At 39.6% G+C, this 25,980-nt stretch overlaps 1 protein-coding gene across 5 annotated transcripts; it reads right to left on the reverse strand.

Annotated features, from left to right (window-relative positions):
• Positions 1 to 1,030: 1,030 nt before the first annotated feature.
• On the reverse strand, positions 1,031 to 25,889 carry NR2C1 (nuclear receptor subfamily 2 group C member 1). 5 transcript variants are annotated; one of them, XM_035128367.2, is made up of 16 exons: positions 25,398 to 25,889; positions 20,480 to 20,535; positions 18,340 to 18,415; positions 17,407 to 17,514; positions 16,052 to 16,282; positions 14,941 to 15,022; positions 14,384 to 14,563; positions 11,879 to 12,044; positions 11,706 to 11,796; positions 10,333 to 10,517; positions 8,693 to 8,858; positions 7,872 to 7,993; positions 7,005 to 7,144; positions 6,599 to 6,736; positions 5,434 to 5,539; positions 1,031 to 4,875 (listed from the first exon to the last, which is right to left on the reverse strand). In XM_035128367.2, the coding sequence occupies exons 3-16, from the start codon at positions 18,391 to 18,393 to the stop codon at positions 4,701 to 4,703; spliced, it is 1,944 nt and encodes a 647-aa protein (XP_034984258.2). In that variant the 5' UTR covers positions 18,394 to 18,415; positions 20,480 to 20,535; positions 25,398 to 25,889; the 3' UTR covers positions 1,031 to 4,700. The 5 variants fall into 5 exon arrangements, with proteins under 5 accessions (XP_034984258.2, XP_034984261.2, XP_034984260.2 ...); XM_035128370.2 differs by having other exon boundaries at positions 11,879 to 12,026; positions 25,398 to 25,887; XM_035128369.2 differs by lacking the exon at positions 25,398 to 25,889 and adding an exon at positions 25,042 to 25,329.
• Positions 25,890 to 25,980: the final 91 nt, after the last annotated feature.

The following is a 25,980-nucleotide window of genomic DNA, read 5'->3' on the forward strand; positions in this document are numbered from 1 at the left end:
ATATTCAACACAAAAAAGCGACATTTTTTGTTGACAAAGGACAGCTGGAAATATAAAGGGCCTCATTACCTTCAGTAGCTTAGGACCTCATCAAACCTAAATCCGGCCCTGCACCCAGGTAAGTGTGTGTGTGTGTATGACTGCTTTTTGTCTGGGGGTGGGGGGACGCAGGGGGACACATACCGCTAAACATTTTGTGAATCTAAGTTTGGCCTCATTGTGGGGCAGTATTTCAATATGAGTAGGATAATGAAAGTACCCCTAAACATTTTTTTAAAGAAAAAAGCACTGTGTTTACAGTATATATATATATATATATATATATATATATATATATATATATATATATATATATATATATATATATATATACATACATACACAGAGACACACAAATAACTCCCTTCTAAGGAAACATGCGTTCGGCTGGGTTGCAGACTGTATTCAAAACCACAAAACCCCACAGGTACATTAAGTAGAAGCACTGCCACCCGACCCCACCCCCACTCTCCATGCCCCCCTCCTCTTTCCCCTCTTTCTTCTTAATGTAACACTAATGTCTCAACAAATGAAAATGATCTGTAGAAAGTGTAACTTGAAAAAAAGAGACATTGCACATACTTTCGTAAACCAAGAAAGCTTTAAAGGGGGGGGGATGAAATACTGTTAACTTCAACAACATAGACTGCGTTCACACTTTCCAAGAATGAATTTCTGGCACGAATGAATTTAAACCTTGCCTTTCTGTTCAAATATAACTATTTAGAGCATTGGTTCCTAACATTTTTTGGAAATGCCCCACCTAAGCAACTCTAAAATCCTAATCCCCCCGGTGACATATAATTCATATTATTCAAAAAGTGAACTCCTATTCACGTGGAGGAAGACTAAAAGGTCATTAACTGTTAATAACTCATTCTCAAATTGCCCACCCTTAAAAATCAAATTGCCCCGCTGTGGAGTGTGTGCCCCACATTGGGAACCAAGGATTTAGAAGATTGGGGGGAGGCACTGTATTTTGATGTCAGTGTCAACAGATGCAATGGAACATCCATCCTACATTAAGGATACTCAACATTTTATTTCTGTTAGAGTGTCAACAGATGGCCTAACAGAAGAGAAAAGGGGTTGAGATTGTTGCAAGTGGTGGTGGGGAGATGCTACACAGACATGCTGAAGGGGTACAAGGAAGCCTAAGACAAATTCATGGGACTCTCATGTCATTGGAGGGTGGAAGACCTGCTCTTTAAGTGACATGAGAGGAGTGTGTAAAGAACTCACTAACATTCAACATAGAACAGTCAGGACTGATAAAATAAAGTACTTTGCCCAGCACATAAAGTACGGAATGCACTCCCCACAGGAAGCATTGATGGTGACCAACCTGGATGGCTTGCTTTATTTTTAAAAATTATATCCCACTTTTCACCATTTAGGTTTCAAAGCAGTTTACAACAATAAAATAGACATCACAGAAATTTTAAAACATAAATTGTTGTTGTTGTTGTTTAGTTGTTCAGTCGTGTCTGACTCTTCGTGACCCCATGGACCATAGCACGCCAGGCACTCCTGTCCTCCACCACCTCCTGCAGCCCGGCCAAACCCATGTTCGTAGCCTCGAGAACAGCATCCAACCATCTTGCCCTCTGTCGTCCCCTTCTCCTAGTGCCCTCCATCTTTCCCAACATCAGGGTCTTTTCCAAGGAGTCTTCTCATGAGGTGGCCAAAGTATTGGAGCCTCAGCTTCAGGATCTGTCCTTCCAGTGAGCACTCAGGGCTGATTTCCTTCAGAATGCAAAAACATAAATTAAACCTTTAGAAATTGAAACCCCAAAAATTTAAATTCTCAAATTAACAAACAAACGAAAGGAAAACATGAGAAGTATTCAGGGTGCAAAGGCCCCCTAAAATAAGGGAGTTTTGACCAGCCATCTGAAACTCAGTAGGGATGGTGTCTAACTTATTGTGGGAGGATTAAGAGAATTAGACAAATTCATCGTGCTGAAGGCTATCCTCTGCTTCCGTGGTTTGAGGGAAGAGCACCCTGTTTCTCACAGGGGCCCATCAGATGCTTCTGAGAAGCCCATACGGTTTGAACATGACAGGTCTTTACAAGGCAAGAGACAATAGCTCACTAGAAGACAAGTTGCAACACCTCTGCAATCTACTCATCCTCATCTAGCAGTCTTTTAATCATCTGAATTGAACTTCTTGAAAGCCAGATATATCTCCTGACAAAAAAGGTTTATCTGTTGCAATTTTTTTAGTACTACCAAAGTATGTTGGTACAGTAAACAAAGTTACTCAATTCTGCTATACTGAACATGCAGTAGTAATTTTCAAATTTTAAAAATAAATTCCTGAATTTTTGTACATACATGGACCAAGAGAAAAACTAATTAAAGCACAGATATTAAAGTACCAGTGATACACAATGGCTGGAAAGCTTAACTAAAAATAGCAAAGTGAATGCATCTGAGCCAAAATAATACTTAATTCACTCTATCACAATGCTGTAAAATGTTAAAAAAATAAGGATAGTAGATAACAGTGCATCTATGTACATAAAAAACCTAGTTCATGTGAGCTTTAATTGAAAAGAAGATTAAAGAGATAACAGCATTCTATGATAAAAGTTACAATTTATTTTTAAAAATACAGCCAAAATAGAATTTACACTTCTTCAGGTTTCAAGACATTTACAGTAGTTATTATATAGCAACAATATAGTAATTGGGACATTCTGATGCATACACAAAAACTGAACCACAAAAAATTATGTACACAAAAGTGGAATGAAATGCAGAAACAATTTCCAGTGACAGTGGAGAAGAACTAGCTGTAACAAATTTATTCAAAGCATTCAGAAAATGTGTAATATAGTTTACCTGTACAGACTTAAAACAATGAATTGTTTAACTACAAGATGTACCTAGGAATACATCATTTATTACAACTGTATGATACAAGCCTGCCTGTGCCCAAGTGCATAAGCATGCTTATCTTTTAGGAGAGAAATTAAACTGTTCACTACATTATTGTTGGTTGACTCATTCTGAAGTATATAAAAAGGTACCTCTTTTTATTAAATCATTTTTTTTAAACCTTGATAAAAATAACGCTGTCCAGATTACAGAAGGCCCATTTCATTTGTTGGTAAATACCACAGTTTGACAAGAAGAGGCAGCTGTCTCTAATTATTCAGTATGATCAATACATAACACATGAAATAAGGGTGAAAACAAGATTTACAAAAAAAAAAAGTTACACGGACAATCCTTGACACAGTAAATGAATATTTTGTGTTTATGCTAGATTAACTATTCTATACCGTAATTAAAAAAGGAGTAGCCTTTAATGAATCACAAAGTGCATCTGGAAAAGTTTTCAAAGGCTGAAGATACTCAGTAGCAAACACAATATGAAAACACAAAATCTGCAATGATGAGGATTCTGTGATCACTACAGGGTAGGAAAAACAGAATACTATTCCGTAACACATACTTTCCATCAAGGTTTATTTCTCTCCTTATGAACATTTAAGGAACTCTTTCTAGTCTTATTTGAATTTAATATGAGAACTTGAAACTTGTTTCAACCTTCAGGAAAAGACAGGATTGCTAAAGGAAATCCAATTCTAATATGAATGGTAAGTTTGTGCGAGATGGCTCATATGCTCATGTGCACCTTAATGCTTATAATCAACCAATTTCCTAGCTAGATGTACGAGCACAAATATTACTAAAAATACCCAGTTGGCACTGGTGAACTGATTTGCATATGTAAATAATATAACAGGACTCAGGAAATAACACACAATACTTATCTGATACATTTAAGGTATCTAGAATTTTTTTTACTTCTAAATCATATTAGCAGCGGATAGAACTCTGAACATAACAACTATTTGTGACTCAAGTTAAACTAAATATAATCATTGCTTTGGGGCACTAAAAGGCTTTCAAGCCAGTTTTCCAGCTTTTCTGTAATTAATTTTCAATTTAAATAAATTCTAGTTGGCTAATAAAAATGTTTTAAGTTCCATCCAAAGCTACTGGAAATATATCCAAAGCTTTGTAGTCCAGGGTTTACTATCCACCTAGGCTACTCAGAATATACCCTCTGAAATTAATAAATTGAAGTTAGTCATGTCCATTCATTTCAGCGGATCTACTCCGAGTATGACTAACATGGGATGCAACCCTCAGTCACATCAGAAATAAGTTGCCTTGTTCAGGATTTCAGACTTACATCAAACGGACAAGAATGAATTTGTAGAAACAAGATACTGAAAATACAGCATTGGGAAGAATGTTTATTTTTTGTTTCTAAAGTATCACATAGAAATGCCTCGATGAAGTTTTTCCATTATCAAAGGCTTGTTTTTCTACATTTTTTAGAATTCGTTATAGTCATGTTCCACGTATAGCTAAACTACAAAAATAAGATGAACTACTCTTCTTGATTTTCATTAGATTCTAAAGCAATATACAAAGTTCTTGAAAACCAGATAAAAGGTAAATCATCCTGCACCAGTCAAGATAGTCTACTGTGTTTCCAGAATGTGTTGGTAATGAGGAAGCTGCACCTTCTTGTATTTTTCTTGTTAAAATTGCACAGAAAAACTTGTTATCTCTTGGAGATAGTGTACATTTACAATTACCATGATTGCCATGGTATAGAATCCGTGGTTTTAACTTTTATACAGCATGACCAATTATTTGAGAATTATAGTCTGCAGTCTCCATTCTTAGAATATATGGTATGATGCTGTCAATCTGAACATTTCCAATTAGTCCTGCGAAAAACAGTTCTTCCGTTATAGCAGCACTCATCAGTCTCAGAGCAGGCAATCTGAGAAGCAGCCTAGACAGCCTGGAAGACATATTTGACAAAAGGGTAACACAACTTTACATTCAAAAAACAATCTTCAGCTGTATTAGTAAGCAAAATATATGGTTTGTTAAGAAATATATGCACATGGGGCTGATCCATGCACTCATGGAAGGGCATCATTTGTTCCCTCCTGCCAAAATGAGCCTAGTGCTCTGTCCTTTAAACATTTGCCTCTGAAGTGGCTTATAAAACCAGACAACAGGCTTGACTTCTAGGAAACCCTACTGATTTTAATCAGACTACGTATAACCAGAAGAATGAACTAACCCTTTTCGTTAAGTTTGCAACTTCAGGACCTGCCACTTTGAAGCAAACACAATAATGGAACTTTAACTAGAAATGAAAGCTTACAGCTACGTATTTATTTCATACATGCAAAGTATGAAGGAATAGCATTATCTAGAGAAATTACAACCTATCATTAAAGAAAATATATTCTCACACTTCAAACACAAAACTAGTTCCCAGACGTTTCCCGAATTAATACAACTCAGAAAGGAAACATTTAAAAAATCAGATATGTGTGTATATATATACCTGTAAGTATCATCTGGATATACTTTTGTTACATAATCCTGAAATTCCATATATGCTTTTTCTTGAAATTTTTCGATCTGTAAAATGTTTTCTAAGCCAGGGTGATCTAAAATAAAGTATGTTGTTAAATCGACTGCAAATCAGACATAAAAGGCAGCAAAGGACACATAACGGCAGATATTCTCTTACGACCCAAAATGGAAACAAATTTTGCTACTTAAATTGCCCAGTATCTGCTGAAAGCTGAAACTATGAACTGCAAAGCAACTTTATTAGAATCAAACAATGGGCACTTGGTCTATTTTGTTTCTTCTCTTTTCCTGAATTGTCTTTATGATTGTATTAGTGTATAAAATGGTAAAAATAAATAAAAGCTGTAAATAAACAACCAACTTTATTGCAATAATAAAATATTATTTAGCACCTGTTTTTCTTGTGCCCATCCAAAAAAAAAAAGCTAGAACATTAGATTAAACCCACCCATCGTAAGTTAAGCAAAAAATGCTTCTGTTCAAACAGGAAGAGACAAAGTTCTCTTTCATTGAGAATGCTCTCATGCACTACTGCTGAAGGGAATATCCCAAGCTTTTCAGATGGTATAGGTGGATGCTTGCAGTAGACACCTGTTGAGATGGGCTGATTGCCATCCCAACCATCACAGACCACAGATGGGCTGATAACCACGCCATCTAGACCACTACAATTACCTAACAGCATGAAACCTATCTATTTTGGGGGGGATTCATTTAAGTTTGTTTAACCATATCCACATACTCCAGACATTGATGTAAAACAGGTATAGTTGTTCATGGGTGCTTAAGTTAATAAGATGTAGAACTAGGTATCATCTGCATACTTGTGACATGCCCCCACCCAAACTATGATAGTCTCACACAGTGGATTTATGTAGAAATGTTAACCGGCGACACTAAATGAAATGTCCCCAAAGGGGCTAAGCTATAGCCATAAAAATCACACCCAACGTGAAATCAAACAAAAAAGTCCAGAAGCACTTAGCTTTAGCACAAATAACCCAGCCTGGTCTACTTAGATGGTACAATTCAAAGTAAAGTAGCTAAGCATATCTGCTCCAAGAGCAAGCTGGTAAACCCAGCAAGAGACTGAATGAACAAGGCCAAAGGTTTTAGTTTCTTGTTTTACATACCAGGGCTGAAGAGGACGATTGCTTTCAAATAAGCGTATTCATAACCATCAAGGCAAAGCTTCACCATACTGTTACAGAACTCCTGCAGTTTGAAGATATGCTCCATCACTAGCTTTCCTCTATCTGCTGACAGTTTATCTAAGTGAATACAAAACATTGCAAATTTAATAGGGGCTCTTACTGTCTTAGTTATGTGAATTTGTTAAGTTATATCTGTTAACCCTCTGTGAGAGGGTTGATAGTGGTGTAAAAGCACCTTGAAGGCTAGAGCTGTTTCCACAAGTAAAGGAAAAGGCACAAAATGAATATGAGCAAATGCAATTATTTCAGTAGCGATCAATCAATGACCAAGCAAGTCAATGTTCCCATCCATACCAATTCTGAGACTTGTAACAATGTATCTTACCTTGTTGTAAACTACTATGAAGGTGATTAACAAATGCCGTTAATATAGTTGCTACGTTCATTACTTGTGAACACTGTGCAAGACCAAGTGTAAAAAGTTCATTCCAGCAGGCTTTCACTAATGATATGCTGTTATCCTGCCTATTGAAAAGAAGTAGAACTATATTAATGGAACTGTTTGGTTTGGTTCAGTTCAATACAAGCCTGGTTCACATGTCACACAACTAAACTGGCTTAGCTTAGCTCAGCACAGCAAAGCAGCAAGCTCCTCACCAAAAGCCCACATTCATGCAAACCCATGGTTTGGCTCAGTGTAACGTGTGAACCAGGCCATAGTGCACGTAGTCACAATATTCAACACAAACAACAGGCAGACAAGACCTCTCTCACTATGAAACTGAATTTCCTGGCATACCTGACATGAAAACTCTGATCACACTCAGGTTTCCTAACTACAGAAAAGAATGAAATGTATAGGCAGGGCTTTGAATCATATAAATATTTATTTAGTTGCGTTGCCACTCATGACCCTGGTGATATTTGTATTGAAGACTTTGAGCACTGAATATTTGACCAACACAGGAATCAAGCCACACCACCTTCCATTCTGTTCCTCAAGGTCTCCCAACCCTCTGGAGCTGATTTTCAGGGGGCACCGAGAGTCAGCAAAAACTCCCCACCTCTTGAGTTAGAAGAGGTGTCTGTGAATTTACAGTCCTTCCACGAGTGTAAGAATGCCAACTGGACTCCATCTAATATTTTTAAAGATAAAATGGCAAACTTTTTGCAAAATGAAGTTTACATCCATGCCAAGAGGAATTCTGTTTTGAAACCTTGGTTACATTAAGTGATTTTTTTCAATACTCACCCCAGAGCTTGGAAGGAAGGAATAGAACGTGCCCAGTGCATAGATAAGAAGAGCAACCTGGAAGCCGATTCACAAATATAATGAACATTCAGGTACTCAGGCATAGGGGAAGGCATGGTGAGCTGTCACAAAAGTATAGTTTAAAACAATTAATGACTTGTCGTGTCTCAAAGAATACAAATATAGTAATATAGCAGAAAAATTCAAAGAAAATGAAAAATGCTTATTATAATATTAAAAATGCAGGACTGGAAAACTTCATGATACATCAATGTGCTCTACAATTTACCCTAGATAAATGAATGACTTTCAGACGTAAAAGCAGCAAATGTTTCAGTGCAGCCCTTTTGAAAATAAACTACAAGCAGGCTTATCTTTGATAGAATTGATAACATAACAAATCTAGTGTTAAAACAGGCAGGATTTTTTCTCTCAATGGCCCCGTTCACCCCAAGTATGTCCAAGAGCTTCTCTTCAGACACATTCCTATTCCTCTAAGTATTTGCTTCACCCAGAAACCTTTCCTTGAACTCTCTGCTCTCTTGCTGACCTTCCTCACCCTAAACACATGAAAAAGTTCTTTCTCCAAGTAAACAGGAGTTTCTGTACACAGATGCTTCCCCCAGGAGCCTTCTATCCCTTGTATGTAACAATATTGCACAACCAGAGTAGTTGACAATCTCATATTATCTGAAACAAGTGTCAACTGACCACCAAAATATGTTCTTCAAATGTTATTCTTTCAAAAGGTCACCTAACAGGTTTGAATTTGTCTCTACAAAAGTTAAATAGCCTGGGGTTATGAATAATATATTATGTACCCTGAAAGCTACATGAGCATCACTCAGAAGTGGGCCTTCTATTTCAACAATATTCATGCTGGCTTCTTCACCAACCAAACGTGCGCTGGCTTCCATACTTTCTGCAGAACTCTGACACGAGGTGCTCTCTCCTGGATTTAGTGCTTTTGCAAGAGTATCAAATGCCCTATAAATAATATATGGAAAACGTAAGAGCAGTCAAGTTGGATAGGATAGCAAAACAAAACAAAACAAAACCATTTTAGGCCCAGAAAACACACATTAAACCAAATTAAAGTAGGAATGAGGGCAGTATTGACATGCCTGTGGTTCCCAGGAGTCTTCAGTCCTGAAGCATGAGTAATGCTGCACACTTGTATGGTTCCCAAGGCATGGCCACTAAGTGAATGGCTTTTGATGTGGCTTCTTTTGGCTTTCTTAAGTGGGGATATCACAAAGTGTTGGTGCCTGGGTGAACAGGCACCACCAGGATACTGATAATTCACATTATTAAAATCATTCTTTCCTATCGCACCAGTCCCTTCTGGGGCATCATTGGCAGAAATAAGAACAGTGGCATATAACCAGCACTATTTCTCCACAGCCAGCTTTATAAAAAGCGATTTGTATAATTACAAATTAATACTGTATTTTAAGAAGTTGGAAGTATTTCTTCCAAGCCATAAGACACGGAAACTATGGTTACCATATCAGAACAAGTCAGAATCTTAAACCAATTTCAAAGAGTGATTTACAGTCTTGGCTTGTTCTGGTAACGACAGTTTCTCAATTCAGGTGTAATTGAAAAATATGGTTAATTAATCCAGTAAGTCTGGAATCACAGTGTAACAAGAAAAGAGGGAAGGGATCCTGAGAGGACATTAATAATAATAATAATAATAATAATAATAATAATAATAATAATAATTTATTATTGGCAAAGTACATTTTCCAACATACTTGGAATTTGTTTCGGCTACATTGCAATGTAAACATACACACACTGTTCCACTCACAATACAAATAAGCAAAGAAACCCACCCATAATTGACCTCCCCTTCAGCTACACATCTACAAATTTATCAATTTAATGGCACAAGGGAAAAAACTGTTCCTGTGCCTGGCCGATTTTGTATATGAAGACCTGTAGCGACGTCCGGATGGGAGTAAATCTAGCAGATGATGACCGGGATGTAAAGGATCTGCTGCAATTCTTTCTGCTCTCTTCTTAACTCTTAATGCATGGGCACAAAGCTTTTGCATATCTCTGTCTAACAATATGTGGGTCTGAACCAGATTCTTGTGTTAGACACCATACATTTAGGCTGATTAAAGCATCTGAACATGCCTGTAAATAGCTGATCACTTAACATGTTCATTATGCTATTATTACACTTACCCGTATATTCCGGCATATAAAACGACTGGGCGTATAAGACAACCCCCAACGTTTCCAGTTAAAATATAGAGTTTGGGATATACTCACTGTATAAGAAATACAACCCAGCGTATAAGACGACCCCTGACTTTTGAGAAGATTTTCCTGGGTTAAAAAGTAGTCTTATACGCAGGAATGTACTATTGGAGGCTAAAGTGCGTACTATTGTTCCTATGTTTTTTGTCAGACCATTTACTACTTTCATATGCAACCATTCTTTTACCTTGTAATATCAGTATTTGCATGTTCATCTTGCTGAAGTTCAGACAATGATGTGTCTCCATTGCTTAAGCTTTCTATCATGGACAGCTCAGGACTACTTTGAGGCATGTCTTTGGACTTGTTTAGACTTGCTAATGATGTGACCACATTTGCTAAAGTACTTAAATCTCCTTGACATGTTTCAACCTAAGAAGGAGGGGAGAGGAAGTGAAGAGTTAATTTTTTTTACCACAACAATTAATCTTACAGTGGAACCTATACTAAATTATTAGATAAGAGATCTCAGTTGCAAGTATATCTGTGGCAGAATTGGTAATCACTAAAAAGACAAGCTCTTATTCATAAATACTTTCAGATAACATTGGTTAATATATGTTAAAACAGCTTCCCCCAACTTCAGGGAAGTGTATCATCAATGACTGTAGCAGAAGAGTAATACTGTAAAGCAGTAACTTCCAGCAGATTAAAATGCCTGGGGAAACAACAACAGTTTTGCCTTGTGCCAAAAAGATTGCAACACTTGACTGAGGATATTCCAGGGTGCCACCACTTTTAAATCCCTCTTTCTTGTTATTGAATACCAGTGATAAGAAAGACAGCTGAAGGAGGGATTTGACAGAAGATTTCAGTATGTCTTTAAGAAAATGTAGAAAGAAGATTCAAACTGGCAATGACCATGGTAGTAAAAGACAGCAAAAAACCCTGTGCTTGCCAGATCTTAAGTTCAATGGAAGAGTGTCAAGTTTGTCTCCTAAGTTCACAACGACCCCCCCCTTGTTTGTCTTTGGGGGCGAATATAGACAATCTCACTGAGCCAAACTTTGTATTTTAGCAACTACCCCACCCCATTCGTGAACTCTGGTGAGTGGAGGTGAAAGATTGGCAGGCTTCTTATAGAAGCAGATGAAACATGGTTGATGTCATTTCAGGGTGTACACTTCAAGGGTGGATAGTAGCATTTGCTGGAGTTGAGGGTGTTAGTTAGGAAGATGTTTAACTGAAGCATCCATGGCACAGTGACCCCCCAAGTTTGTATTGGGCTCAGAAGAACACAGTTCGAAGCAATTTGATTTGCTAGCTCTATCCTTAAATGAATAAAGGCAGGTAGGAAGAAAGAAGGAAGGAAGGGAGACACAAGGAAAGAGAGGTTGCTTCCTGCCTCTGCCCTGCTCCCTGCCATAAGGACCTGCAGACATTTTCCTGTGCATACCTCAATGTTGCTGTTTTATAAAACAGGACCACACAGCAGGGGGGATGGACGGACAGAAGAAACATTGATTCCTTAGCATGCCAAACAAATGTGATTACTACAAAATATTTGGACAAGTGAATCCACTAAAGTTTATTTCATTAATGTGTTACTATATCATATACCTTATCCTGAGTCATCAACACTGCAGGCTCATTTTTTATACCAGACTGATGAATGTTCACAAACATTCCGGACTCCAACATTCCTGTTGATCTAAAATAAAAAGGCGAAAATGTTTGCTTATGACCAAAAAAACTGCCACAAAACTATTTAATCTAGAGCCATATATGCATACCTAGCTGTTTCACTGTCTGTTACAAAAGTTGGAGTGGCTGTAAGTGGGCTCCGCAAATCTTTTCGGATATAAATCTTTTCTGTAGAAGCTGCACAATTTGAAGACTTTTCCCGTGATACTTCAACAGGTTTCCTCTCACACTGAACAGCTACAAAAGGGTGTGGAGCTATCAGTAACAATCCAAAATTCACACACAATTAGCTGTTAAAAACAAGTTTCTTTTCAGTTTCTATTGTCAACTTTGTAGTTTAAATAAACTAATCCTAACAAATTTGTTTTCTGTTCACTGAAAACACTTATTGCAATCTCCTTACTATGATCAGAGATTTAAGACAAAGGACAGAACCTCCCATCCCTTCAGTTCTTTCCCTCCTGTGTATTAACTCCACTAGCCTTTAAACATAACTAAAATCTAGTACGTTTACTTTAGGCTTGATACAACTATGGTTAAGTTCACTGGAAGGAATTCATGCATGAGAAGAAAAGGGCTTCAGGCAGAAATTCATAACCCCACAGCTCATATCTAAATACTTTCCAGTCTCTTAGAACTGGCAATGTTGTCTGTTAACTCATGGATACTCAAAAACATTGAAGGGCTATGCCTGTTTATACATTTACCATCATTTGAACAAAGCAGTACGTTTGACAGGAATACTATTATTTGCTTAAGTGTCTCTCCAGCAGGTGCTTTTAAATTTTCCACCTTCAAGGAAATCCTATTCACAGTTGCCAATCAACAGTTTAAATTTGCAGGAGTTTGAGATTAAGGACTTAGTCCCTGTGGGGTATAGCTTGGCCCGTTGGGCCTCATGTCTTCGTAGATAAACTGAATGCACTCTCTAAAACATAGGGATGGGGGACATCTGGCCTGCCAGGAGATCCAATTTAACCGCAAGGTCATTCCCCCCAAACCATGCCCAGCAACTGACATAACTCTTTTATAGGCTTTCTTTGGCTGTTCGTGTGAGTCAACACAGCAAGATTCAACCCCCAACAGCTAAGGTAAAGGTAAAGGGACCCCTGACCATTAGGTCCAGTTGTGACCGACTCTGGGGTTGTGCGCTCATCTCGCATTATTGGCCAAGGGAGCCAGCGTACAGTTTCCAGGTCATGTGGCCAGCATGACAAAGCCGCTTCTGGCGAACCAGAGCAGCACACAGAAACGCTGTTTATCTTCCCGCCGGAGCTGTAGCTATTTATCTACTTGCACTTTGACATGCTTTCGAACTGCTAGGTTGGCAGGAGCTGGGACCGAGCAACGGGAGCTCACCCCGTAGCAGGGATTCGAACCACCGACCTTCTGATCAGCAAGCCCTAGGCTCTGTGGTTTAACCCACAGCGCCACCCGCGTCCCCTCAACAGCTAATGAGAGGAGGTTAAATTCTGCTGAGTTTGGCTGCACATGCCTTTTGCTAGCATAGAACATCGGCTGGCTGTCACGACACTTCGGAACTCTGCACAAGGGATTTTGATAGGTGTGTGGACAAGCCCCATGAGCTAATAATGACTTCATGTAAGTGGACAGTCCCACCCAACTGTCAAATTTGGCTGTGAGGCCAAACTTGATATGAATCTGGTCCATAAAACTAAAGGGATTCCCCATCTGTATTTTAATACTACCCAATCACCCCACTGGTTGGGTGACAGAGGAATGATACTGGTGAGTAAACTATCTTTTGCAGAGGCTTGTTCAAAATTACTGATCATTTAAGAACATGGAAGGCAGTTAGAAAACCACCGCTTTGAGAAATTTTTACTTTTGATTTTGTCTTATTTTAGTACTGAAAATCAAAAGAAGTCTCTCTCAACTGCACAACCACTGCACCTCATATGACCAACCACAATATACAGGAAACAACGGTTTTGCATGTGACCAAAGCACATGCGATCACTGACACACACACTGCTTTTGGCCCCAGAAGCGGGTGGGAGCAGAAGGGGACAGGGGCGAAATGAGCTTACACAAGCATTGCAATGACCCAGAATATAACCCCTGCATAAACAGGGAGTTGCCTGTATATTGAAATATAGAATCATAGAATCGTAGAGTTGGAAGAGACCACAAGGGCCATCCAGTCCAACCCCCTGCCGAGCAGGAAACACCATCAAAGCATTCTTGACATATGCCTGTCAAGCCTCTGCTTAATATGTTTCAATATAGAGCATTTTATGAGATGGTGGGGAAGATCTTGTCAAATCCCAAGTCTGAGTGTCTTCCAGAAATAGTGAAAGGCTTTTTATCTTCAACTGTAAGCAAAAATGTTAGGGAAAGGCCAATATGCTCTTGACACTTGAAGACTCATGTACAGGACTTCAGAGCAAAAAGTGACAATCCTATCATTTAAGTCTTCGTAGCATCAGTAGCATATTGCCACTAAAAATTCAATTAATTCCCAACTCCTAATTTGAATGTAATGAGTGAAGACTGGGTAAGAACAAATAGCAGCAATTAAATCCTCCAATTATCACCCTCCCCACAATAAACCTATAAACACTCATACTTACAATCTTGTTTCATTCCAAATGCAATACATCTCTGAAGTCTACAGTACTGACATCTGTTTCTGTGATGTTTGTTAATCACACAGTCTCTTGTCCCACGGCACGAATACACTAAATTCTTTCGTATGCTTCTTTTAAAGAATCCTTTGCATCCTTCACATGTCACTGCTCCATAATGGCGTCCTGAATACATAATATAATGCATTAATTATGAAATATTATTCTTAAGTTTTGTTTAATTGCGTAAATTTGTATTCATTTAATAGAATTTTATATACAGTACTGCTTAACCATTGAAACTTCTCAGTTTACATATGCTATCTACATTAAAATTAATAATGAAATCAGATACTAAAAACAAGAATTACTATACTAGGAAAGACTTAATTAGTTGTGTTGAACAAATGATGGCCTATTAATATTCAAAAGAACTTGTAAGACATCAGAACTATGCTTGCTGTCCTAGTACAAAAGGCTTGTTTGAAACACATAAAAACAGTGTAGTTACAGGGGGAAATTCCAATTAAATTTTTGCAAAGTAGAACTACATAGTGACTTACCTGATGCCTTGTCTCCACAAACAACACAGAGATCAAATACTTTATTTAGGGTCTGTTCTATGGAAGAATTGTCTGTTAAAATCTGAAAACAATCAAACAAATAAATGACTTCTCAATTCCTCCAACTTCTTGGCTTAAATTATTAGCTATAAATTAAATGCCTGATCCTGTGAAATGCAGGAACATGAAATAGCACTTTTACACTAAACTATAGCCAAGATCCAGAAGATACTTTTGGCAATAAATATATTGGAAAAAATTAAACCAGAGATGGGGAACCTGTGGGCCTCCAAAATTCATTGGACTATAGCCTTTGTAGGGCTACAGGCAGGCCATACTAACTAGGTCTGATTTGAACATGTGGAAAGCCACCAATTTCTCTCCCTTGCATTAAATGAATCTAATACTAAGTAGGAAAAAGTGAACCACAGCACTAATGAGACACAGGACCAATCATGTCACTCTATAGAAGGACAAAGTGTGCCAAATTGCTGGGCACTCAGATGACAATCTGAGCTGCTTGGAGAGTGAGTGAGATAATGATAAATAAATAAAACTGGCTGCCTTTCAAAGCAATAAACCAGCATTTTGTGAACCTTAAAAAAATTAAAACATTTTCCTCTCAATATTGCTTCCTTTTCCAGTAAGAAAGCACACATGTCCTGCAATATTATTAGTTTACAAGACAGCAAATAAGCTACTTTCTTATGCATAAGAGGACTATCAATCCACAAAACATATACAGCAGGGGTGGCCAACTCCCAAGACACTGCGATCTACTCACAAGTTAAAAACTGCCAGTGATCTACCCCCTTTTGGGAGGTTCAAGTTGTTGAGCTATGTTTAGGGAGGAGAAAAGCCCATTTTAAGGGGTGCAGGGCAAAAATGCTGAGCTTTTGGGGGGGCAATGTTGTTGAGCTTCTTTGGGGGGAACCAGTGATCTACCACAGACTTCCAGTGATCTACCAGTAGATCACGATCTACCTGTTGGACGTGCCTGATATACAGGATATTGCACTGCAGCTTATAAAGCAGGACTAGCATGAGCATGAAGTGGAAAGTCTAGGTCTCAAAGTAATTTGATAAGTCGTACAAGTATGAGACACCATACCTGAAAATGTTGTGCAGATATATCTGGGGATGCAAAAAACAGTTGGTTGACTCCTGCAGCATCTGGAGTTGTTAGGAAAACCTTTCCTGGAGTGGCATCTTGTCTTGCAAGGATCACTTTGCTTGGGGTAGAACCATCATGATTTGTTAATATGAACTGCTTGCCTGTTGCAGTCTGATCAAGTGCTGTAACAATCTGAATCTTCTGCCCCGTCTGCTGATCTGTGACAATCTGGTGACACATTTATTTCAAGTTATGGTAGCTTATGATTAAAAGTTGTGTCTAGCAGAATTATGGTGTAGTCAAGCGTGATTAAAGAAAATGGAACTATATTAACTGTTTTCAATAGCTGCAGCATATATTACATGAATCAGCATCCTAGCTCCTTCACCTAGTGTTATGATAACTCAAGAATTAGGAGTGCTCCATACTGTAAGGCACATCCACATTTAATTTGCAAAAAGACAAAAACTTCACAACCGTCCAGCTTGGAAATTAGATGCTGAATTCTTCCTAATTCATTCTAACATAACATTTGTGAAGAACGATTCTCTGTTTTCAAGGAGGGTTACTCCTAGGTAAGTATGCACAGGATTGGAGCCTGTGATATGAGGTCCACTATGGCAGGAGAATTCTGACACTTTAGCTTTTTACAATATACATTTTCATTTGTAAAGCACTCAGTTGTAGAAGATCACAATATAATCTCTCCTAAATTCATACATTTTGAGTGATATTCAGTGATATTAGTCACACATGGAATAGACGTTAATAAAAGAACCTCAAGTCCTTTTATTTCAATAGGTCAACTCTGAGCTTGACTTGATTATATATAACCCTTTGTTTCCAGGAACTATGGGAACACGGATACCACAATGGTGAAAAACCAATCTGCAGTGCACAAATTAAGATTAATTTAGTAAAGCGTGTTAAAGCATGTATTGTGTGCATTCACAATATAACCCCAAACTTAAGAGTTGCCAGGTTTCACAGATTTGACCTGAAGTTTCAGGGTTTCAGTTTCCTTCCCAAGGTTCTCTAGGAAAACAATGTAATGTTCTAAAAAGGGATGGGAGGGCAATATCTTTTGGCTCAGGAGCCATATTTATGGCCTGCCACCTCTCCAAGGATCACATGCTGGTGGTGGGCATGACATTGGTCACACTCACACAGAGGAACATCATATTTGGGTTAAATCCAGTGCTTATAACACCACGCTTTGGTTGTGGGAGAACTGCACAATGGGGTAAGTTTCACAGAGTCTCCATTTATTGTTCAATTGTTTCAGAAATCTATTGTTATATGGTGCTCAGGACACATTTTTCAACTAGTTAAGTATTTTAGACCGGCTGTACCTGTATGCGCTGGGGTAAGGAGAGACCTGTATCAGCAGGAACAATCTGAATTCTTTGTGCCGTCCCATCCATTAGTGTTTGTGTGACAGATCCTTGGGAATGTGCTATCTAGAACAAAAAACAAGGCACACTAACTACAAGTGTGCATGCACACGAAAGTTCATACCAATGACAAACTTAGTTGGTCTCTAAGGTGCTACTGGAAGGAATTTCTTTATTTTTTATTTTTTTATTTTGTTTGGACTACGCCAGACCAACACGGCTACCTACCTGTTACATGAGCAAAGTTTGGCAGGCACAGCAAATTGCTCTTTCACTGCAGCAGCACACAAAAAGCTAATTCAGAAATCAATGTTGATAGCTGAGTATCAAATAATATGCTTCACAGAAGTGGATTTTTCCAATAAGTGTTAGTTAAAGACTGTGCTACAGCAATCCTTCTACACATTTGTATTCCCTGAACCACAGAACAGAATCACTGACTGACAGCTGTGCTTAAAAATTGGCTACTTGTTTAAGATCCACTTTAAGCACAATTCCTAGTTACTCGCACCTGACCCCAAGAGATTCCTGTATCTGAATAACCATTACATACACACACCTGGCTTACTTATAAGCCACTTGGAATGTATCTGCTGTAGATAATCAAGCTAGGTGGGTATTCAGACACAGGAGTAACTAGTGGAAGCAGTTCTTTGTAATAAGTAAACATGACCTTCTCCAAAGGAGGACAGCTGTTATTTCTCCAAACTGTAAGACTTAGCTGAATTATCAAACAAAATCACCATCAGCTAGAATTTTCTGGAATGCAACTTAGCATCTTTAACATAAATCAAAAAAAGCAATATATTACAGAGCAATGGACAATTACTAAGGACATTTTTATATAGCAACTTGATTCAGTATAGAGCTTGTGTAAAAATGTACATGTACCTCCCCTATCTGCTGCTCAATAATTTGATGGGCCAATTCCTCAATAGTTGCCATGATCTTGAGTCACTAGTGTTTCCTGTAAAACAGAGGTTTTTAAGAGAAAACCAGGAAAAAAGCAAGCAATGGTTGTCAAGATTTTATTGATGGCACATCAGCATCAGTGCTCTGAAAAGCAGCAATGCTTGTCAACTCTTAAAATACACAGCAATCTTATTTGCAAATTACACCACACTACTGCTAAGCTAGTGATGTGTCTATAGCTAAGTCTTATGTTTAACAAGGAATTCCATGTTGATGAGGCGAGTGTGCTAGTGGACAACAAACTATTTCTTCTTTTCCTCCCCTGCAAGTTTGGTTTCTGCGCTAGCTGTGGAGAAAAGCAAGATTCCTTCATGGTAGAAGAGAACTTTTTAAATTAGCAGGTCAAAAGACTCAAAGCCTGCATTTCCATGCTAGATGCTGAAGAGGGGACCTCCTGCATGGCCAGCAGGGAAACAGCAGATAAGTTTAAGAATAAGCTGCAAGTCAGTAACATACATGGGCTTATTTACAATTCTGCTATAGTTACTTGTGAGTGGTACCTCAGTTTTGAGTACAGTGGTACCTCTGGTTACAAACTTAGTTCCGGAGGTCCATTCTTAACCTGAAGCCATACTTAACCTGAGGTACCACTTTGGCTAATGGGGCCTCCCACTGCTGCCGCACCGCCAGCACGCGATTTCTGTTCTCATCCTGAGATAAAGTTCTTAACCTGAGGTTCTACTTCCGGGTTAGCGGAGTCTGTAACCTGAAGAGTTTGTAACCTGAGGTGTTTGTAACCCGAGGTACCACTGTAGACAGAAATATTTTCATTCTAGAAAATACTTTTACAGTACTGTCTTTATTTAACAACCACCTCAATGGAAAAACAAATAACTGTCTTGGATACTATGGTCAGAAAGATGAGATATAAATAAATACTATGTCCTGCCACTTGGGTTCTCCTGACATCATACATTTTAAACCATTCATAACATGCCAGATCTTAAGTGCTTTTTGTTTGCTTTCCTTTGGCAGGGTAAATAGTTCCTCTGACAAAACATCCCTCTTGCTCTTCATCCAAAATATTTCATATTGACTAATTGCACAGATGAGACACTGTCATTGCTACATAAAGTGAACAAACAAACCAATCATCAAAATATCAGTAAGCAAACACTCTCCCATGCAGATCCACAAATACCCCTAGTTGCTTTCAACATAATCAAATGGGGCACTAGATTTGACTTAATCAGCAAGTGAGAGAAGTACACAGAAGTAGCAGCAGTTGTGGCCAGGTGCCTTCATTCTCTCCTACCTCCCCAAATATCTTCCAAAACACACACACTAAAACTAGTTGCTTACTAGAGACCTTATCCATGAAGGATCATGTGCAAACATTCTCCAGCTGAACAGAAAACCATCTGCCAATTTTTTTGTCAATTACAAGTGAAACATTTTCGCTTATAATTTATTTTCATAAATCTCCCTCTGGATAACCTTTTTGCACATTTTCTACAGACTTCTCTTAAATAATCATCATAACTGTCTGAGACAAAGGTTATGACTAATTATTTTTGCAGGAAAGCCACAAGATTACAATTACAGTATAATTAATATTTAATTGTTGCTTCACTGCTATAATCTTCAAGCGCTCTGTGAAAAGGGTAATCAATTCATGTTTTAGAAAGCTGGAGCACTTGCAAACATGTGTGTTGTAGTTGTCATTAATTTTTTTTTACTTATTTTATTTATTAGTTACATTTATATCCCACCATTCATTCATAGATCACATTTCATGCACTTGTAAATACACAATCAAAATGTGTCTTCTGTGGCAATATGTTCACCTCTGTCAAAATTCAAGAAGGAAGCAGGACTGATCCTCAGCCTGCTACACTGATAAACCTCTTGTTCTCTACAGAGAACTCACAAGAGGGGAATTTTTCTGCATAAGCAAGAAAGGGAAGGGGCAACTAGGTTTGTGGACCCTTGACCAACTGCCTTATTAACCAAAATACAGTACATGAAATGTACAGTGGACCAAATCCTACACTTTATGACTCATAGTTTTGCATTTTAAATGGAATCAAAGATATGTACAAATTAGCATTCTGCTTACCTATATACCAATGTTATACGCCACTTCTGGTGTACATAATCAATTTCTAGAGACTCCTATAATTAAATAAAAAGAGATCATTTTAGTTTTAACTATCTTATGGAATTGTTTACAGAATGAAAATAATTTATAATTTTATGTTCCACAAATAATTATTAAAGTACCATCTATACAGATTTATAGAGCATTTAATTATATGATTTAAGATTTTATCAGCAATTACTTAAAACTATTCAATAGCATTATTACTTCATAAATAAATGAATCAACTTATAAGGCATTTATCTGCAGAAAATAAAGAGCTTAACTGTACAAGCAACAGCTCTCTAAATATTTAAGAAAACCTAATAGATTTGTGAGATGTGCACTGTTCCATCAAGTTCATAATGGTGCAGTCTAGACATTATCTAGCTCAGTGATGGCGAACCTATGACACGCGTGCCAGATGTGACACGCTGAGCCCTCACTGCTGGCATGCGCCCCATCGGCCCATTCACACTGTTGTTGTTGTCCCCCCCCCATTTGTTCTCCCGCTCCTCCTACAGCTCGTCTCCGCTAGAGCTTGTCTCTGCTGTTAAAACCCGGATCCTTTTTTGTTGTTATTGTTGCTGGTAGCCAGAGATTGGTTTTTTAATCTGTGCTTTTTTTTTGGCGCTTTGGCAGACTATGTCGGTGCTGCGTGTTAGTTCCAGCGAAGGTATTATTCGTCATTTATTTCTGTTCTCTTTCCCCCCAAAAAAGTGCGGCAGCTTTGGGGCATCCCCCCAAAAAAGCAAAGCAACTTTTGCACCCTCCCAAAAAACCTCCAAAACTTTGGTCAGCAGCTCCCCCCAAAAAGCTCACCAACTCTGGGCCCTTTGTGATAAATAAGGGGTTTTTGGTTTGGTTTGGTTAAATTATTAGTTTTTGGTTTATTAAATACAGTTATATATTACAATTATACATTTTTGTTATTTAAACTATAAATATCGCAAAATTATGTTTTTTTGGCGAATTTTGACACACCAAGCTCAAAAGGTTGCCCATCACTGATCTAGCTGGCAAAAGCTAGATTCTTCAGTTTATAAATCTGTACTGAGTTTCTCCCTTTACGCCTTGGAAGGTAAAGGGAAAGCGGAGTCTTGGAAGCTGTATTGTGTTGCCACAGCTGGCTAATGTTCATTAACATAGGTACTAAATTTTATTTCCTTTTCTTTGTACATTTGTTGAACTCTTGGCTTTTACTGTACCCAGCAACAGTGGATCTCAATTCATCAGTTATCTTAGGTTTCTAGGAAGACTCTTGTACATGTGAAATACCTGTTTAGTATACAGGGAGTGGGGACTGTCTTCAAATGTTTTATATACAGTAATAAAAGATAGACATACTGTAGTTGAAATAGATATGAGGAAATATTTTGTTTCTTAGTACTACAGTATGTTAAAAATTCACCAAGCTCAGATTTTGTTTCAGTGTGTGCATCTTGTAAAAACTGCTCACTATATAAAACCTTTATTCTCATTAATAATGGAACTCACAGGTGGAAAATACTTTTTATAAACCTTTATTACGTGTAAAGGGAATCATTGTGTGGGTTAATATTTTATTATTCCTTTGGAGCTGTGCTGTATCTTTGTACTTTTTTCCATCTAGGCTGTGATGTTAGAGAGCTATACACCCACATACACACCCACACACTTTTGTTTGCACTTTGTTGTTGTGATTGTTGTTAATACATCAGTTTGATACACTGAATGATAGAATGATAAGAGTTGGACTGGGACCCCATGGATCATCTAGTCCAACTCCCTGCAATGCAGAAATTGTCTCTCAAACTTAAGAGACAACATGAATGCAAATAACTTCTGACGCAGTATGTTAATGTTGATTTATCAGGCTGGTGATGTGCTCTTATTTAAGTGAGGTCTAATGACAATGTTTATAGAAGCAGATGTTTTGAAAAATTGGCAAGAACTAAAAACTCAAATTGGGAAAACTGAGAATATAATTAGATTTCCAGTCCAGCTGGTTTCTAGTTATGAGTTACTGTACTTTCAAGAATGTGGCATAAAGAAACTTGAACTAATACTTATCTAATGCTAACAATAGGTTGAATAGCTCAACAGTGAAAGCGAAGATGTACCATCAATTAATATAGGGAAACTACCGGTAATCTTGGAGTGCTGCTCTTGCTTAAAATTGGTTCATCATGTTTGAGAATGAATGATAAGTGTACAGTACTGAGAGAGGTGATCCAACTGACACTGTGTACTTAAGACTTACAAAAGGCTTTTGGCCAAGTACTTCACCAAACGTTGTTGTCATGTGTTACCATATCTCCGGATTTTCCCAGACATTTTCTTGCTCGGACACTGCTTCCGAAAGCAGTACTGTGTGTGTCCAGGAAATTTTGACGTATGGCAACCCTAGCTTAATATATTTTCCCCACATTATGAGTTAAAAATAGTAGAAGTTTTAAACTCAGTTGGGTTGAGTTGCTGTAGTTTAGCCTGGAGAAGAGAAGGTTAAGGGGTGATATGATAGCCATGTTCAAATATATAAAAGGATGTCATATGGAGGAGGGAGAAAGATTGTTTTCTGCTGCTCCAGAGAAGCGGACACAGAGCAATGGATTCAAACTACACGAAAGAAGATTCCACCTAAACATTAGGAAGAACTTCCTGACAGTAAGAGCTGTTCGGCAGTGGAATTTGCTCCCAAGGAGTGTGGTGGAGTCTCCTCCTTTGGTCTTTAAGCAGAGGCTTGACAGGCATATGTCAAGAATGCTTTGATGGTGTTTCCTGCTTGGCAGGGGGTTGGACTGGATGGCCCTTGTGGTCCCTTCCAACTTTATGATTCTATGATTCTAGTGCAGTGCTTAACTGTAACAGTCATTCGATTACTGTACTGCTACAATTTTATACAATATATTTTATAACTGAACTATTAAATTCAAAGCCTTAACAAGTAGAGAAAAATTAAGATCATTTTTGTTTCCAGACACTTTTAATTTTATGCTTCAAGCAATGAGTGGTTTACAGTACAGCATGCAGTAGTAGGTCACTGGCTGAAAGACTTGGTGGATGTAAAGGATTCACATAACAAGCAAGTTTTACTGCTGATTCTTTTTGCCATTAAGCCATTTCCATTATGAATGTTGATATGCTGTATTTGTATCTGGTATGAATAGTTTTGTTCATGTCCACTGGAATCTGCTTTGATTGACAGCCTAAAAATATTTTAAATAAAGCATGTGCAACTCATGGATACAGAAGCAATCTATAAGGTACAACTCTTGTAAATTATTTCAGTTCTGATTACATTTTACTTTAGATCTTATACACATATGTACACATCAAAACAGCCGGCTGAGCATTTCAACAGGCATTCAGGGGCATACTGTCTCCAACTGGGGGGGGGGAAACAAATCAGCTATCATCTTCTAATCTAGATCATGATTCCTATCAAAGGAATATGTTCAATATTAAGTATCTTTAATTACAAGTTACAAATAAAATTCAGTTTTCCAGCCACTTAGTCACATCATCTGACAGACACGTTAAGAAGGGTAAATTGAAAGACAGGGAAAGTGGTTAAGTGTCATTTTCTCTCATGGCAAAAGGTATGCCCTTCCTTTTCACTGTACCAAAAATACCGCACCCAGGGCCACAAGCATCTCCAGTATGTCAAACAGGAAAATAATAACTGAAGGGCACAGACCAGAATGACCCGATGCCAAATAAAGCTATCACTCCCTATTCAAAGGAGCCACCATTGCACACACAAACAGATGTATAGGAAAGGGGCAAGGAGGAAAATAATGATCTATCTTTCCATTATTGGTTAATCATCCAAAAATATGGAACAAAGGATGACTAGTGGCTACCACTTGGGCTGTATTTTCATAAGCAGCATTTTTGTAAGTGGTAAGCCCGACTCTAGACTACAGGCGCTATAAATATTTGAACACTCCCCTGCGAAAAGTACACTGAAAGCTGGCACACAAGAGACGAGGCGAGGGCAGAGCCTCCCCCCGCCCAGCGAACACTGAACACCCACGTGCGGGAGCTTCTGTCGTCGCTTTTGTATGGAGGATCCTTCAACCAGGTGTGTTTCTTCCACCTGTAACTTTAGTACAGCATACTGTGAAAGACGAGGAAGTGCCGCGGTATCTGCCTCGCGTGCACAAGGTCCATTGGTACAACCCCCACGCCCCGGCATCTCAAAAGGAGGAAATGCCCCCTGCGCTGAAGACCCTGGAAGGCCGCTGCCGGCCAGTGTAGACAATACAGAGCTAGAAAGGGCCTGGGGTGTGACTACTCGAGGTAAGGCAGCTGCTTCCTACGTCACACGCCCAAGCTCCTCGCGCCGCCTTCACCTGCCGTTTGAGGCTACAAGGCCTCAGGTTCCAGCCAAGGACCAGAGCCAGGCCAGAGGGAGGAAGGCAGGCGGGCGGGAGCTGTTGCCGGAGCGACCGGGGCAGCGCGATGAGGGCCCAGCCCGCTGTCACTCGCTCGCACAAAATGGCTGCTGCGGGGCCAGACTGAGCACCTCCACCTCCGCCGCCGCCACCCGCTCCCACCTCGCGCGGCGGCCGGGCTGCGTGCTCCATCAGCCTCGGCGCAACAGAGCCCTGGGCCTGCGGAGAGGAGCGGGTCCCGGGGCGCGGCTAGGATCCGGGGAGGGGAGACGCAAGCCTTTCCTGTGGGTGAAAGGTCAGAGGGGCGGCGGCGGCAGCAGGAGGAGCTGCTGCTGCTGCTACCGCCGCCACATGGGGAACGGCGCCCTCCCGCCGCCGCCGCCGGGCACGGAGCAAGCGCCGACGAGGAGGCTCCCTGAGGCGCCAGCGCCAGCCGAGGCCCAGGCGCACCGGGAAGGCCTCGGGCAGTGCCACCGGAGCCCCTCCTTCTCCTCCCCCCTGCCCTCTCCGCGTCATACCTGACAGCCGCGGCGCAGCAGCAGCTCCTTGGGGTTTAATTTGTCGGTGGCGGGTCCGGATCTGGGAGGTCAGAGTTCGTGACCCCGCTCCCCGCGTTCGGTCCAGCCCCGTCTCTCGCGTGGCGTAACGCCGTTCTGCCTTCCCCTCCCCCAACCGCCGCCGCCGCAGCTGCCGCCGCCACCAGCATCAGCACGGCTGCGCTTGCGCAAAGCGAGCCCATGGCGGAGGCGGGGCGAGTGTCACCGTGCCGGCGGGGAGAGAGTGGGGGGAGGAGAAGAGGGAGAGAAGAAACCCCCCCATACACACACCCTGAAGCAATGCTGTGACGGGCGGGGTCGGCAGCTAGAACAGCCCTTCCGAATCTGTAACCGGAGTTAGCTTAGAAGTTGTCTGCGCATGCTCGCGGAAGGTCTTTTTTTGGCAAGCGACAGGTCGGGTTGCTTAATTGGAGAAGCAGCAGGAGCTCATCAAGAACCCTGGCTGTTGGCCATTCAATCATGAGGGACCTCTGGCCCGCAAGTCCTGTACTGTATACCTGAAGGAGCGTCTCCACCCCCACCGTTCAGCCCGGACACAGATCCA

Source organism: Zootoca vivipara, chromosome 10 (genome assembly GCF_963506605.1).
Source record: "Zootoca vivipara chromosome 10, rZooViv1.1, whole genome shotgun sequence".
Classification (NCBI taxonomy): Eukaryota; Metazoa; Chordata; class Lepidosauria; order Squamata; family Lacertidae; genus Zootoca; species Zootoca vivipara.

Bases quoted from the DNA above. Each gene is read 5' to 3' on its own strand.
- NR2C1 (XM_035128367.2), bottom strand. From the start codon at position 18,393: ATGGCAACTATTGAGGAATTGGCCCATCAAATTATTGAGCAGCAGATA. The intron at 6,737-7,004 runs GTAAGATACATT...GTATTCACTTAG, and splicing joins TCATAGTAGTTTACAACAAG to ATAAACTGTCAGCAGATAGA. The intron at 4,876-5,433 runs GTATATATATAC...TATGTCTTCCAG, and splicing joins TATCCAGATGATACTTACAG to GCTGTCTAGGCTGCTTCTCA.